This window comes from Ochlerotatus camptorhynchus, unplaced genomic scaffold (genome assembly GCF_037179485.1).
Source record: "Ochlerotatus camptorhynchus isolate MF236.1 unplaced genomic scaffold, CSIRO-AGI_Acam_v1.1 ptg000309l, whole genome shotgun sequence".
Lineage (NCBI taxonomy): Eukaryota > Metazoa > Arthropoda > Insecta > Diptera > Culicidae > Ochlerotatus > Ochlerotatus camptorhynchus.
The window spans coordinates 727,827-744,266 of NW_027040797.1; the positions used below are offsets into that span (position 1 = coordinate 727,827).

The following is a 16,440-nucleotide window of genomic DNA, read 5'->3' on the forward strand; positions in this document are numbered from 1 at the left end:
ATTGATTATGCTTCTTGTGATGATTCGATCATTCCTTTAGTTATTTCTCGTCTCTGAATTGTAACAATTATGAACGATACACGTGATTTCGTCTGACTAGGCTTCGATTTTTCCTTGACTGATTAAAATTATCGATTTGGGCATTTGAAGTAATCGATCTTCTCTTCTATTACAGAGTACACGTATGCAGAACGCAGCAAAAATCATAAATTTTACAATGCAACATCGAAACAAAAAGGTAAAAAAAAAAATCACATATTATTCACCTTCGATTAATTATTGTTTTTCAATGATGATTACCAACTCAGCTCGCTTTGATAGAAACATGAAGAAAACTTGTTCCTATAATTCCTACGCATTAAATTATACACTGAAGCAGTAATCATTTGCAAAATACATTTGTACGTCAGCTGTGGTACAGACTATTAAATGTGTTGTTTGTTTTACTGTTGCAGATTTTGTTGATGAGTTTCTAAAATGCAGTTTTACGATGAAGGTATGTATTCCATTTTTTGTTCTAATGAAAAGTTTACTCTTAAATCGCAAAATGATGATTACCTACTCAGCTCTCTTTGATAGAAACATGAAGAAAACTTGTTCCTATAATTCCTACGCATTAAATTATACACTGAAGCAATAATCATATGTGAAAAAAATGTGTACGTCAGCTGTGGTACAGAGTATTAAATGTGTTTGTTTTATTGTTGCAGATTTTGTTGATGAGTCCTTCAAACGCAGTGTTACGATGAAGGTATGTAGCCCATTTTTTGTTCTATTGAAAAGATTTACTCTTAAATCGCAAAATGATGATTACCTACTCAGCTCTCTTTGATAGAAACATGAAGAAAACTTGTTCCTAATTCCTACGCATTTAATTGAATTTACTGACCCATTCCATTTGTCGCGACTGACATTATATAGGTAGTTTGGATAAGCGTTCTAACAAATGTCATTGTTTCCATAATATTTTACAGGTTCTTGCATAATCGGACATGAGTTTTCGGAAGCACAGTCACAATTGGTTTAGGTACGTATTGTTTGCTTCCTTTTGCTAGGTTCAGACTATGGAGTTATAACATGTTATAAGAGGTTATTAGGCTATCTTGCTGAAATTTTTCTTGTTGATAATTTAACATGTTATAATTGTAGTCTTTACGTAATATACACAATAACAATGATGATTACCAACTCAGCTCGCTTCGATAGAAACATGAAGATAACTTGTTCCTATAATTCCTACGCATTAAATTATACACTGAAGCAGTAATCACATTCTAACAGTAGACGACTGTGTTTAATAGATAATGTAATTTGTTCTATGCTTTTTATTCGCAGATTTTCTAACGCTGATGGTTTACTATAGAAGCTTTAGCTGTGGCTGTGAACATTAGGGTAGGTATACAATACCTGAAATAATCTTATGTATGGCAGTACAGAAGTTTCTCGATTGTATCAACAATTATTCATCGTGGTTTATGTATATACGCCACATTATTCGGTTTTCGTCAAAAGTAATCAAATTGCATACCTAAAAAAAACTTCAATTCTTAGTGTAAATTCAGAAATTAAATATATATCTTATATCTTATACAATTTTACAATTTTATATTGAGTTGTATGAAGTTGACGTTGGGTGAAAACAACCTTATAGTAAGTAGTTTGTTTACATGCCCGCGAATAACAACTACTTCAAGCCATTTAACTCAAAATTAACCTGGGTGAATGGAGCTGCAGGAAATCCATTTTTGACGAAATTGAGTCGACTCGACTCAATTGTGATTCGGTCTGATCATTCGTGTAGCCACCCTTCTAATATCAGGGTGACCAGTGAATTCGAAATCACCTGGAAAAGCCCGTGAATTTTGATGACAAATCGGGAAATAAATATACCAAGTCCACATTCGAAAAAATGTGATTCTGAACATTTCAACAGTTTCAAGACCCTTTGGACTGCACTTGATTTTAAGGGACCACATTGCGTATCTCGAAACGAAAAACTTTGTCATTCAAATTGAGCATATATAGCGTTTAGAATCATAACGGCCTAACTGCAATGATTGATTATTTTTATCGATGTTCTCTTTTGACGAATTATTGTCTGGATTAACATTTGTCGGTGAGTTTGATGTTGCTTTTTTCTAGTTATTACAACTAGTTTGTATTGGAATAATTTCGGAAAATTGGTTAACTTGACTGTGAAGAGAAAATCGATAAAGAGAATCGTTCATCACAGTTAAGGCGTTAAGGATTCTAAACACTATATAGTGTCGGGTGGGTGCCACCTTAACAATTGACCACTTTGTCAAGCAGTTTTGGCTTGACTTTCTACCAGCGATTTCACAAAACTGGACCAACTAATTTCTATTTTTTTATGAAACGCACGAATGTCGGCTACTTTTCTCGAGGTTCTAGAAGAAAAAATCTCAAAATAATGTTTTATTTCAAAGTTCGAGTGGTAGCAAACGTCATTTTAAGTGCTAGAATAAAGTGGTTAATTGTACGTTCTATATATGCCAAATAGTGGATATTTGTAGGAGTTTCTACACCGTATTGCAACTTCATATTATTGCCTTCATACATCAGCAATGTAATGCAAATTATATCTCGTAAAAAGTTGTTTTCGATTTTTTCAAAATGCCATCTCAAATCTTTATTTGAAACTGCAATGGGGCAAAAGGCCATGCGTCTTAACTTGGGTTGTTTAGGGGTATTGAGGTGTGAGGTGAGGCTAGCAGCAGCTGTTATTGTTCACCCAATTTAACAATTGATTTTTACAATATTATTCAATACATAACAAATGAACTATGTTTACCAATGAAATCAAATGTAAACTATTTTTGTTGATGTTTTATGTAGCTGGCTTTGTCAAATTTGGTGAAAACAAACTTTTTGTAATTTTTGAAATGCTTCATTTTGGACAGAACTTTCTATAATGCTGCATAGAAATACCATTCATAGTTTCATGGGTGAATTATTAGCATTGAAAACGTGTTTATTTATAAAATTATAGGAGGTGGCACTCTTGCTCCACCCGACCTACGTTCCTAATTCCTACACATTATTTAGCTACTGATTACCATACATAAGATTTTTTCATATTGATTTGCTTTAATAGTATCAATGTATTTTATTTATTTCAGATCCTTTGAAATGAGACATACGAGGTACAACCTAGTTCAGAAAGGTAAAAAATCCATCTATTTTACTACAATGATATATACTATCCACCATAAGTATGGAATCGTATGGAAAAAGTATTGCAATACTAGGTAATATATGTATTGCTAAACTTTTCTAGGTAATGCAGTAGGGAAAAGTTGGCTTCGGCAATACCTTAACCTATTATTGTCAGGGGGTAAACAAAGTTCTAGAGCTCTCAAATTTGGCCAATAGTTGCTCTGAAACACAATGTATCCACATGCCAAAATTGAGCTCTCAAGGATGTTGTTTTACCCCCTGACGATAATTGGTCAAGGTATTGCCGAAGCCAACTTTTCCCCTATTCAAAATGAGTGTATACTTTTTAATGCGTTTCCATACTTTTGACGGGTACTGTAATTAATAAAAAGGAATTACCGCATTAACAAAAATGATGATACCGATGACGAGACTGACGCAAAATTATACGACAACCATCGTTTCTGTGTTTTACGGAAGCAGGATGTTACGATTTCGCTCAAGATTATATTGGCAGCTGATTCATTTTGTTATTGCAGTGTTCAATGCTTGAACGCTAGAAAAAGGTCTAATAATTTGGGTTTTCTTCGCTTACACAGGGACGAATCCATTATCGCTTACATTTCTGCAAGCCATACTGATCATCAAAGGAAATTGAGGACCAATGTTGTCCAAATAAGAAAGGTAAGATCAACTAAAGCTTCATCACTTACTAATTTTGAAATCGTTTCCGTGATGATTCATACTCAGCTCGCTATGATAGAAACATGAAGAAAACTTGTTCCTAATTCCTACGCATTATTTAGTTACTGATTAAAATACTGGTATCATTTTCATATAGACGGCTTCTTCATAAATTCGCTACAATTAAAATTTGTTCTATTTCTTTCAGATCCAATGAAACGAGATGAGCTGCACGAGCTGGCGCAGAAAGGTAAACATACAATTTAAATAATACAACGCACCTAACGTTATCGTTCAGATTTACCTAACAAACTTGTCACTTGCTTCTGATAAACTAGTGGAAATCCGACAGATACTGAATAGAAGGAAATACTGCATTAACAAAAATGATGATACCGATGACGAGACTGAAGTAAAATCATACGACATCCACCGTTTCTGTGTTTTACGGAAGCAGGATGTTACGATTACGCTCTAGATTATATTGGCAACTGATTCCTTTTGTTATTGCAGTGTTCAAATCTTCAATGGTTGAGCAAAATTTAATAATTTGGGTTTCTTTCGATTACACAGGAACGAAGCTGTTACAACTGCAAGTCATGTAATGATGATTAAAGGAAATGCAACTGAGGACCGGTTTCCAAATAAGAAAGGTAAGATCAACTAAACTTTCATCAGTACTTTTTAAACCATTTTTTGTGATGATTCATACTCAGCTCGCTATGATAGAAACATGAAGAAAACTTGTTCCTAATTCCTACGCATTATTTAGTTACTGACTTCCTTATCGTGCCCACTGACGGTCTCTTAGTAACAAAATTAGCTACAATGAGGATTTGTTTTTTCCTTACAGATCTTCTGAACCGATAAAATGGGCAGCCTCGGTCTGGTCCAAGTCAAAAGGTGAATAAATGTCCTATACCTATCAACCTAACGATATTGTTCAGATTTCCCAGCAAATACAAGTCCTGGAAATTTGTAGCATGTCGTTAAATTACGGAATAAAAAATAGCATAAAAATGATGATACCGATGACGAGACTGAAACAAAATCATATGACAACCAACGTTTCTGTATTTTACAGAAGCAGGATGTTATGATTTCGTTCCAAGATTATATTGGTGGCTGATTCAATTTGTTATTGCATTCTTTAATGTTTAAATGGTCGAACCAGCTCTAATCGTTTTTGGTTTCTTTTCGTAGGATCGGATAATCGCGAGATCTATAAAGATGGATATTGAGAGGATCGTTTTCCAAACAGAAAGGTAAGAACAGCTAACATGATAATAATCTAATTAACCACTTATGTGATGATTACTACTCAGCTCGCTATGATAGAAACATGAAGAAAACTTGTTCCTAAAATTCCTACGCATTTAATTTTAAACTGATTCCCTTTCCCACACAAACTATACTCTATATTGAATACCAGTATTGTTACAACTCGATTCTGTTTCCCGTTTCAGAAACTTGATAGCAATTGCACCTGGTGCAGTGTGGTAGCTGGTTTTCAAACAAGTAAGTATTTCAATTGTTTTTTTTTGCCGACTCAATAAAAATAACAAAACTTACCATCAGTGTTGGAAAAGTGCACCAAAACTCACTATGACTCGCGAACTTTTCCCTTGGTGAACTTCGTGAAATATCGCGATCTTTTCCAACGCTGCTTACCATGATGATACCGATGACGAGACTGATTTGAAACTACACAACAATTCAAACTTTCACGTTTTGTGGAAATGATTTGTACCGTATTTCATTCAAGATTATATCGGCAACTGACCGTATCCTATCACCCATAGCTACTTAATATTGTCTCATAGGAATGTGTTTCTAACAAATTTATTCTTTTTTTTCAGCTACCTATGACGATAAATATTTGTGGAATATTTTACGGTTCCAAAGATCGGCACGATACTTTGTGCAATTCATAACTGAAGGCATCCTGGGTTGCAGAAATTTGCTGGAATATGATTCAGTACTCAAAGCATGGTTTCTGCATGATAAGTGATTTTCGTTGAACTCAATGGCCCTTATTACGGGCTTCACTTCACGGTGAAAACGAAATGAAGTGACATTGAATCACTCAAGGTGAAGTGATTTGCAAGCCGACTCATGTCACAGTGAGATACTCATTTTCACTTCACTTCGTTTTCACCGTGAAGTGACAGTCGTAATAAGAACCAATGGAATGGAGATTAAAACATAAAAAGCTTGAAAACATATCGCATTAATACATACAATATGCCCAAACTGCAATTTAGGAATGAATTATTTGCTACTTATATCACATCCTTATTTTAAAAATTAAAGGCAAAGTAGGGTTTTTGATCTAATTTCCGTCATACTAAGCACAACCCTCACTTTACCCCTCTTTTTTTGAACGGGTTTGAACAAAAAATGGCATATTTTTTGTCAAAGATTACTTCTAAATTTATTCACCTTTCCATACGTACCGTTAGATTTGATAAAGAGTCACGAATTGTTGAGATATTGTTTAAAATCTAATACAGATTCTTGATTCTAAATTCGTTCAACGAGTTTCAATTCCGTCCTAACGCATTGGAACGCCATTAGATTTTCTTCGTCCTACGGATAAACGTAGAAAAAAGGGATTCGCTGGGAGCGCTTCTTTTGTTTTGAGAACAATGAGCGTAAATATTCATACAATGCGCTCTAATAGGATTTATGTTGTAGCTGGAGATAAAGAGTAGTTAATGTTCTACATTGTGTAATTAATGTAATTAAAGTATGTCAATGGAATTAATTTAATTACAGCCGTTGCCTGCGTTGGAGTTCAAGGTTATTGCGTGCCCCTAGTGCTGACCACGTTTTGCGTCCATTGCTGCAATGGAAGCGCTCTGCCCCCCGTTGGCGATACTGCCATACAATGAAATCACTGGAAGCGGCTCCCATTCTGATGGAAGAGGCTTTTTGGATAGCGGAAGATAAATTTATTGTGGTGTACCTTTTGATAATAGCTTTAAGATGCTTTGTGTAGTGAACAAGAATCTTCGGCTCTGTAAAGTGAATTCGGTTGAGCCTTATCAAATAAATTAATGAACTCACACAAAAATCACCATCATCATCAATTGTTTTTCAATAGTTGCTCAGTTGAATTCATAAGAACACATTTGAACGAGAAAAATGAGCACACGAAGAAGACTTTTAAATGGTAGATTGACAAACATGAGGGGGACCTAAAAATTGTGGATTACCTATGGACTACCATGGAAGGGAAGGAGAGGTTTAAATATCGTAAATTAAGAGTGCATGTAACAAAAACCCGATTAAATAGTTAAGCCATCAAACTATCAACTGTCCGTCTAATCCCCATTGCCCGTCTTATCCCGAATACCCCTTTAGCGAAAAATCGGAATGACTCATGGCTTGAATCTTGAAAAAAGGCAAAAGAATTGAACAAGTTTTATCTAAAATTTACATTATTTTATTCTCGATTTAATTGGGTACAGAAATGATGAAATGTTGTTTTATATACACTCAAAATAATTTAATTCTATCCTAAGAATGCTTGAAACCACATAAACCTTTTGTCTAAGCCCTAGAACATGCATGATAAATAGTTTGAAATGTATTAAATGTCTTCTTTCAACATCCCATCAAGTTATGTACAATACCTACATTGCATGTATGGCTAATAGAATTAAGAACAAATTCTAGAAATGCTTCAAGTTAACGTTCCTGGATCACTCATAAATAATTTAGAATAACATTCGCTTCGTTAAGTTAAGGCTGTCGATTTTAAGCTAGATTGAATAAGTTGCACAACATTTTTCAAAGGAATTATACGTTACAATAGTATTGTGCACTTTTAGTGCTATTAAGTAGAAATGTTGAAAATGAAAACTAAATTTAAAAGATTACCCTAAGGAAAGTTAACACACTAAGGGTTTTATTGCATTGCGAATGATGATTTGCATTAGTCTTTTTTCGGTTTTACGTTTTTTTTTTATTGTTAAATTGTAAAACTAAACTTATTCTGCTTTAAGTATCGAGTTGCGTTTATACATTACAAATCTGTAATAATGTCCATGCACTCAGCGATTGATCGGCTGCTATGCACGGAACTAGATCTGGTGCTGCTTTCCCCAGCTCCACTTAACACTGTCGAATTTCCTGCTTCTGCCATAGCCTGCACATGCCGTTTCTGCAGGTCACTGTGTAATCGGGTGAGCGTTTCGCGTATTTCCAACGATGTTGAATGTGCCTTTGTCAGAGCTATGCCGGCGTCCCTTAGAGCTTCTCCATAGTTTGCGTACTCCATCCGCGCCTTCGAGCGTGCGTAGTATCCATCGTAGGCATTTGGTTTGATTTCAATTGCTTGTGTTGCTAGCTCGATTGCTTCTGCAACATCCTGAAAAAGGGAAAATGTGAATTAGTTGCAGGAGCTAAGATCTAAGGCCGAAAGCCCTTACATTCATTTTCCTCTTGCAGCGGGACAAATTGAGCAAAAAATTGAATTTTAATTGTTGGAAGGTTGCATGATTAGCAGAGTTGTTGTTAGTATCAGCTGAGTACAGAGGTGACTGTTCTGTGCCATTATCATTAGTTGTGCTGGTGTTTGAAGCTTGTGAAACCGAAGGTATTTTCTTCAAAGCATACTGATAGCGATGAGATGCTTCTTGCAGGCGGTTTTTTCGATATAAGGTGTTTCCGTCTTCTAGAAGTTTGTTCAAAAGTATGAGCCTGAAAAGTAGTAAGATTTATCAGATTTCTGAATAACTTCGAAGGATAAGGTAAATTTACATTATCTCGGACTTCCCATTGGCCATGGCCCAAGTAGCAGGCCCTAGCTTAGCTCCCCGTTTCAGGAAAACCTGTACCACCTGAACATTACGACATGCAATAGCCCGATCCAAGGGTCTCATTCCATTGATGTCGACATGTTCGATCTGTGCTCCATGATCTAGTAGCATTTGAACTAATGCTGCCGATCCTTGATAGGCAGCCAAATCCAGTGGGGTTCTGCCGGTATTGTCTGCATGCTGTTTATCTGCATTTCTTTCCAATAAGCATTTGGCAGCCTGTTGTTTTCCTCGAAGGCATGCCCAGCTGAGTGCACTGAGGCCATCCTTATCTAACGTACTGAGAAATGCTCCTGAAAGTGTGAAAAGATCCATTAGTTTTCAATGAATGTATGTCTACATGATAACCTACATACCTCTATTGAGTAGCAATTCAATTATTCCAACGTGTCCCTCTTCAGCTGCAACCATCAGTGCTGTTTTCCCATTGCTATCTGTCTGTTCGACGTCAGTTTGATTTTGTAATAATCTCTCGACTATTGCCCAGTGACCTTCCTTAACTGCAATTAGCAGAGGCGATTGCTCTTTTCGGTTTCTAACATCAGTCGCAGCTCCTCGACTGAGAAGGATTGTCACAGTTTCCGTGTGTCCATTTATGCAAGCCGTTGTTAGCGCCGTTTCACCGGTAATGATGTCCAACCTGTTCACGTGCACTTCACCCATGTCCAAGAAATCCTCTACAATCTCGGTATTTCCTTGGCCTGATGCAGCTATCAATGCTTGTTGAGCTGCCTGTTCTAATGTGACGTCGTTACTTTTCGGTCTTGGGTTCCAATCGCATGCCACGAGATATTTAACAACCTTGAGCTTCCCAGTGATGGCGGCGTGAACCAATGCACATCTCTGGGACGTATCTGTCTGACCAAGAGCACTACCAGCGGCAACAAGCTGTCGAACGACATCGCAGTGTCCCTTCGCCGAGGCTAGGATCAGTGGAGTGCAACCTTGGCTGTTGGTTTTCTCAACGTTGGCTCCAAATTCCAATAGGAGGCTAACCATTGGCACTATTCCTTCATGGGCAGCTATGCATAGGACGGTGGCGTTGCCCAAAAAGCTAGTTATGTGATCTGGTGAAGCACCTGCTAGCAGAAGCAGTCTAGATACTTTAATGTTGGGACTGTACACATTTCTAAGGGTACACAACGCAGAAGAAACGCACAACGTTACAGAAGCGACCCAAAATGCTTGCAAATCTCTTGGTGATTGATGCTGAGGCGCTGCACGGTAAAGGTGTGCTTTCAGTATATGGTGACCCAGCTCGAGGGCCTGCTCTGGATCCAATGGAGCTTGCAGGCGAGATAAGCGCAGAGATATACCAGCATGACCGTTTCTGAGATCACAAGTGAACTTAGTGCTTTCTCCATCGTCACGCCTTATCAACCATTCCCTGAACGAAGGATGAAAGAACATGTACGTATTGTCTATCCGCTTGATCAGGAATCCCGTCAATGTTTTAAATCTGCACATAAATTCTTCCCAATCGATATGTTCCCCTCCTTCACCTTCTACTATCAAGGCGTTGACCGAGTAGAACAATTCGGTCAATGTCAACGGATAGAGAGCAGCCAAACAGACGCTCAAAATACTGGAGATCTTGTCATAGGCGGTCGTTGTCGGGAACCGCAGATTAAAGTTGAGTAAGAATATTTGAGCCAATGAAACTGGAAGCACCTTGAAGCTGCTCGATTTGATAACCAAGCTACCACGTTCGATCAGATCTAACGTCAGCTTGGCATACAGGAAGGAACCTTTCGTAAGACTTAGCAAATGTTGAGCAAATTTGAAATGTAGGCTTGTATTAACAATTTCTTTGCCTCCGGCAATGTTGTGCTGAATGCTGGAACTCTGATTGATCCGGAATGTAATATATTCGAGAATATCCTTTTGCAGCGCCTCATTGCTATTCCAATTGTCGAGACTCATCTTCGTGTATGGCAATCCCTTTGTGAATTCCAACATTTGCGTCCGAATTGTAGCAATTACTTTCAACCACGATGGGAAATGTTCTGCCATCTTTTGCAGGAACGATGCAATTGTTTCACCGTGATCTGGCCTGTGATACTCTGCTTCGCACAATGCGTCTATCAGAATAACGCTGTTCTTAGGGGGTATCTTTCCCACCCTCCGTAGTGCGGATAATGGTTCCAGTATACCCATGATCATGGCTCGTTCAGGGTCAGCAATACATTCTTTTACACTAAGAACATTCTGAAGAGCTTGTTCACCGAGTAGGAACTCATGGTAGGCAGCCAGCTGTGGTGCCTGGCAGAGTTGAGCCGCTAGAGAGTGAATGAAATCCGGAATAAGGCAGGTTGAATTGTTGTCCGCTTGGCAGAAGTGGTATGCTACCACGTGCGAAGCAAGATTACGCAATCTGTCATGTGCAACGTTGATTTGGCAGTAGATTCCATCGTTCTCCTGGATAGGCATTTCTTTACGACGTCCAAAACATGAGTATTCTACCAATTGCAGAAGAAGAGCTGTTTTTCCAGTTCCCAAGTTACCGCTCAATAGTATACCAGGTGAATCGGTAGACTGGACAGCATTGGCCAGTTCGCGTACTAACCAATGACGTCCAACAAACAACGGATCCGGTTCCTGTGTAGGTACTTCGAAGAATAATGGTTTCAACGTAAGTTGTAGATGTTGACGGTATTGTGCAAATCTGATTTTCGGATCAATTGGCCCCTTGATTTGACCCGATCGAGCCGACCTTCTAACAGTAGTTTTCCTGGTTTTGAACAATGCTAGGTCGTCCACATTACCGCCACCTTGAGATGCTAGAATAACACATTTCCTGGGTAAAATTTGTTCTAATTGAAAATACTCAAATAAACTTACTAGTAACCGAGTGCCTCCGACTCATGGGGCTCGAGGATGCATTGCTTTGCTCCGATATTGATACCGACATCATTGAGCCTATGGAATCACAGCCGGTATTGTAGTGGTTTGGTTCTTGTATTTGTTGAGCACGAGAAACATCGGCTTCCGAAGATCCGGTGAGGGTCGACACCGGACTGGTGTTGGTTGAGGCTAGCGAACTACAGGATTGTATCGGTGCGCGCATATTTCGGCGAGGGTTGTTTTCCAGGAAGAAACCGAGTCGAACTTGCAACTCGTCCTGCGATGATTTGGATTTTCCGTTGAGTAGCATCGGTTTTACGTTGCCACCTTCATCGTCTGTGAAAGATTAATAGTTCGTGGTTTAAGTATGATGAAAGAAACAATAGAACTGATGCGGAATGTTAAATGAAATCAACATGCAGAAAACATTAAGCTTTTCAGTTGTATAAATTGTATTTTAGATCAAATGCCGTTGATTATTTATAAAATAAATTGAATTCTAAATGTTAGATTATTCAAAACGTGCTTTCCTGATATCATTCGTTGCTACCAATTTAATAGTATTTTCAGACTTAGCTGATATCACGTAATATAGGCTATCTTGATATCAAAAGTCATACCTATGATATTCGGTGAAAATTTGAAGTAAATTTGCTCATTGAAAGACAGTCTTACGTGATATCAGCAATATTTTAAACGTAGATTAATAAAAAAAAATCAGCCATTCCATACAGCGGTGCCGGTGGTACCTCTAACCCCAAAAGGCCTGGGTTCAATCCCAGTCGGCGCCGCCGGTGTTTTCTGAGGCATACAATCTCTGATCACGTCTTCCTTCGGAAGGGAAGTAAATCCGTTGTTCTCCGGTCTATGAGTTGATGGGTCGATTGATAGGGTCCAGGTGTGGAAGTTACCTTCCTGGCGTTTGTAGCATTGGTACTCAGTACGGAAATTAAGATCGACGGAAAACAAATCAAGGAAAAAAAGCCATTCCATAACAAAACGATATAGTGGTTCTCAGAATTTCGTAAAAATTGGTAGTTTTGTTCCTTATCGCAAAATATTAGACCCTTATTATATTTTATTTTGTCATTAGGGTGACCATTTCCATGTTAGGGTGGCCCAAAAATCGTTTTTTTAAATGAAATTTTTCAAAAAGTTATAACTTTGAACCATTAGGCCGATTTCAAAGATCAACATTTCAAATGGAAAGTAATTAAAAGAAATAAGCTTCTTTCACTTGAAAAACTTTTCCAAAGACAGAAACCTTCTACCCTGGAGGGTTACCAGTTCTAAAACCACCATGACATCACTGAAAATAAGGATCTACAGGTCGTGCTCCAATTCATGTTACTTTATTTCAAAATAAAATTTGATTTAAAGGAAAAAATTGAAGTCCTCGGAATGTACTAATATGAGTAAAAATGGTAAAATTATTAAAATAGCTATAGATAATACTAATGTAATTACTCCTAATTTATTAGGGATTGATCGTAGAATTGCATAAGCAAATAAAAAATACCATTCTGGTTGAATATGAACAGGAACTAAAGGATTGGCAGGGATAAAATTTGATGGACCTATTAATTAATAATTAAACTTTCAAATAAATCCAATTAAAATTCAAATACAAATTGCAAATCCAAATACATCCTTATAAATAAAGTAAGGATATAATGGGATTTTATCTCCATTTGTATTTAATCCTAATGGATTATTTGAACCTGATCACTTAAAATCATGAAAGTGTGGTTACTCACTGAGTGAGTCAAATTTTCCTCAAAAACCTGTTTGGATATAACGAAAATTATGAAAAATTTAACCAGACTACACGGCCGATAAAAATAACTCAATACCTGAGTCGAATTCAACTCACAATTGCATTACATTGCGTAGCGCCGTTGGGCGGTATAGGGATATCCGTTAAACAAATTCAAAGTGAACGCCGTTTAAATGCAATTTTAGCTATTCAATGGGGTTCTACGGTGTTCAAGAAGTTTTCCTAGAAAATCGTGGAAAAATTGACTCATTCACTTAATAACCGCTTTTTTTTTGCAAATTTTAAGTCAAATACGGCTCAATATGAGTTAATCTCATTGGCCGTGTACTAGTGTACTCATAGATTAAAAGACGTAAAGTTTTTTTCTTCAAGCATATTTTTGGTGAAAATTTTACTCACTTTTTACTATTTTGAGAGAAATCCTACTCAATTTTGAGTTAGTCTCATCGGCCGTGTACAGCGTCGTTACGATGTGACTAAAGAGCCTGAATTTATAAAGAGACGACATCTTATCCATTTGACAGGTCTTCTGCTCGATTGGAATGACTTTTCATATGACTTTGACAGACAATCGATTGTTCCAATTTTGACATGTCGCCTCTTTATAAATTTAGGCTCTTTAGATGTGACAACCGTCACATCCCCAGACGATTTGAAGCAAAACGTACAGGTAAGCTCTTTTAAAACCTCGCAACCGGTCGCCTCTCTCTGTTCCCTCGATAGTTACAGCAAGCGAGCACGTGATTGGTTAGTTGCGGCCAAAAGATTGATCAATTTTCAACAGTCTACTAATAATAAATTACTATAATCCTACCAAAAAATCTTACATCAATTCTGAATCAAACGATGTGAATATAATTTAAATCTATCAATAAATGACCAAGTTATAAGCGTTTAAAACCTAACATTATTTCGTCACACAATTTTTTGATTTTCACCCCAGTATATTCACAAAGTCGCAGTCCTAAGTCAAAAAACCAACAGCGGAATGAAGAACAGTGACTGGAGGTGCATCGTTTTGGACAACAACAATAAAAACAGAGGAGCGGTTAACTGCCCTTTTCAGTATAGTTGTCCCATTCGTTAAAACAACAAGCCGAAAAAAACGCTGTTGAAGGGTTTTTTTTTCTTCATGGGCTCTTATGGATGGGATAACATAGTTCTGGTATTTTTCGTGTCATTTTCTGAACAACGTAGGAAACGTATCGTGTACACTGTAAAGTGATGTTACTTGACAATCAATGTCAACACACTTAGAAATGATTAACGACTTCGGTAATTTTCTACCGAACTTTCAACAGCTGAACGTTCGGTAAAACTTTGAACTTCCTTTCAAAAGCTTTTTCACTACATTTTAACTTCAAAACATTGTCAGCTTTGTTTAAATAATCGAGTCTTGCCATTGCGGTGAAATTTTCCTTGTTTTGAAACTTTTTTTTTTCTTTGGTTTTGTTTTTCCGTCGATCTTGTTTTCCGTGCTGAGCACCAATGCTACCGACGTGCCAGGAAGGCAGCTCCCACACCTGGACCCTACCTATCGACCCATCAACTCATGAACCGGGGACCAACGGCTTTACTTCCCATCCGAAGGAAGGCGTGATCAGAGATGTTATGCCTCAGAACATCCCGGCGGGGCCGACTGGGATTGAACCCAGGCCTGCTGGGGTGAGAGGTAATCACGCTTACCACTACACCACCGGCGCCGTTTTTTTTGAAACTTTGAAACTAATGAATTAAATTGTCTGATTTTTACCGAACAGTTAAGCTTTTGAAAGTTCGGTAAAATTTACCGAAGTCGGTAATCGTTTATAGGTGTGAATGTATAACTCATTTTCACCAAAAATGCTAATGGGACTATTATGCCGCACAGGGCAGTTAATGTGCTGGAATAAGAGGTGGTGGAGATGGATGTGACGTTCCCGGGTGCCGAGAAGAACAGTGTAGAGGAAGTAAGCGATATCCAGAAACAGCAGCCGCCTTCTTCAATTAGGGGAAAAGAAGACTTCGGCATTTCTTTACCGAGAAGAAGCGGATAATGCAATGAATTCAATGGATAACGGAAACCATATAGAAGTGTTGTATACAGATTTCAGCTAAGCGTTTGATTGAATTGACATATCCATGTTTCTATTTAAACTTAAAAAATGGGAATTCATTTCACTCTCCTCAAATGAATCATATTTAACTATCATCAGATAGTAAAATACAAAGGAAAGACATACAAAATTCATTGATGTCACTTCGGGAGTTCTTCAAGGCTTTCATTTAGGACTCTATTTATTTATTCTATTCATCAATGACATCTCTTTCGTCATTAAGAAATTGTTAAGTTTTAACCTATGCTGACGACATTAAACTTGTTTTGGAAATTAAATATGCCGAAGACATTATCATATTCAAAAAGGAAATACAGATATTCCATACTTGGTGTCACAAAAGCTTGCTACAATTAAATGTAAAAAAATGTAACTCATTTACCTTTAGTAGAAAACGAAACATACCCGATATAACCATTACTTTAGGAAACCAGAACGTGGAAAAATGTGATAGAGTCAGGGATCTTTCACGATCCGTATAACATAAAAAAAATGTACATAAGGTCGATATTAGAATACTGCAGCATAGTTTGTTCCACTCCGCAAGTTAGGTTGGACTGTATTTCCTCTGCCATCTTACATACTTAGATTTTTTGCCGAGATAGGCATCACCGAGCAGCTCGGCATTTTATTTTTTATTTATTTATTTATTCGTCAATCAATCAAATCGTAGACTACATATTAACATTATGACTTATGATCTATGACTTCGCAGGGTTCTGAAATATATTTTTAATTCTGTTGAGAGCATATTTAAGTCAATCGTTTCACAATGATGATTATAAACAGTCATCATCTGATTTACCGGTCCAAATTTAGCGTAATTGGTTCGATGGCGATCTACTGCAAACAAGTGTCGATTGCGTAATTGACGGGAAGGTGCAAACAAATTTAATCTTGGCAATAGATCAGCTGAGTTAATGCGTTGCGAAATGATATTGTTTAATCTTTGCGTAATCCCGACGTTCTTTCAATGTTTGAATGCTGATCAACAAGCAACGAGCTTCATATGACGGGAGAGGAAAAGCCGTCCAAC

The 16,440-nt window shown here is 37.4% G+C and overlaps 1 protein-coding gene and 1 long non-coding RNA gene across 4 annotated transcripts in view; one reads left to right on the forward strand and one right to left on the reverse strand.

Annotated features, from left to right (window-relative positions):
* The first annotated feature begins 247 nt into the window (after window positions 1-247).
* LOC135707394 (uncharacterized) lies at window positions 248-6,928 on the forward strand. 2 transcript variants are annotated; one of them, XR_010518226.1, is made up of 12 exons: window positions 248-496; window positions 711-751; window positions 975-1,027; window positions 1,336-1,392; window positions 3,141-3,184; window positions 3,777-3,861; window positions 4,070-4,111; window positions 4,435-4,514; window positions 4,715-4,764; window positions 5,065-5,126; window positions 5,328-5,379; window positions 5,721-6,926. It is a non-coding gene; the product is annotated as an uncharacterized LOC135707394 (long non-coding RNA). The 2 variants fall into 2 exon arrangements; XR_010518227.1 differs by lacking the exon at window positions 711-751 and having other exon boundaries at window positions 5,721-6,928.
* Window positions 6,929-7,293: 365 nt separating this feature from the next.
* rols (rolling pebbles) overlaps window positions 7,294-16,440 on the reverse strand; it is a 50,388-nt gene continuing 41,241 nt past the window's right edge. For both annotated transcript variants that reach the window (XM_065229195.1, XM_065229194.1), the window contains 5 exons: window positions 11,529-11,867; window positions 9,044-11,467; window positions 8,629-8,980; window positions 8,298-8,568; window positions 7,294-8,236 (listed from right to left, as the gene is read on the reverse strand). In XM_065229195.1, coding sequence (XP_065085267.1) covers window positions 7,892-8,236; window positions 8,298-8,568; window positions 8,629-8,980; window positions 9,044-11,467; window positions 11,529-11,867 — 3,731 coding nt within the window. In that variant the 3' untranslated portion in view covers window positions 7,294-7,891. The remainder of the gene's footprint in view (window positions 8,237-8,297; window positions 8,569-8,628; window positions 8,981-9,043; window positions 11,468-11,528; window positions 11,868-16,440) is intronic.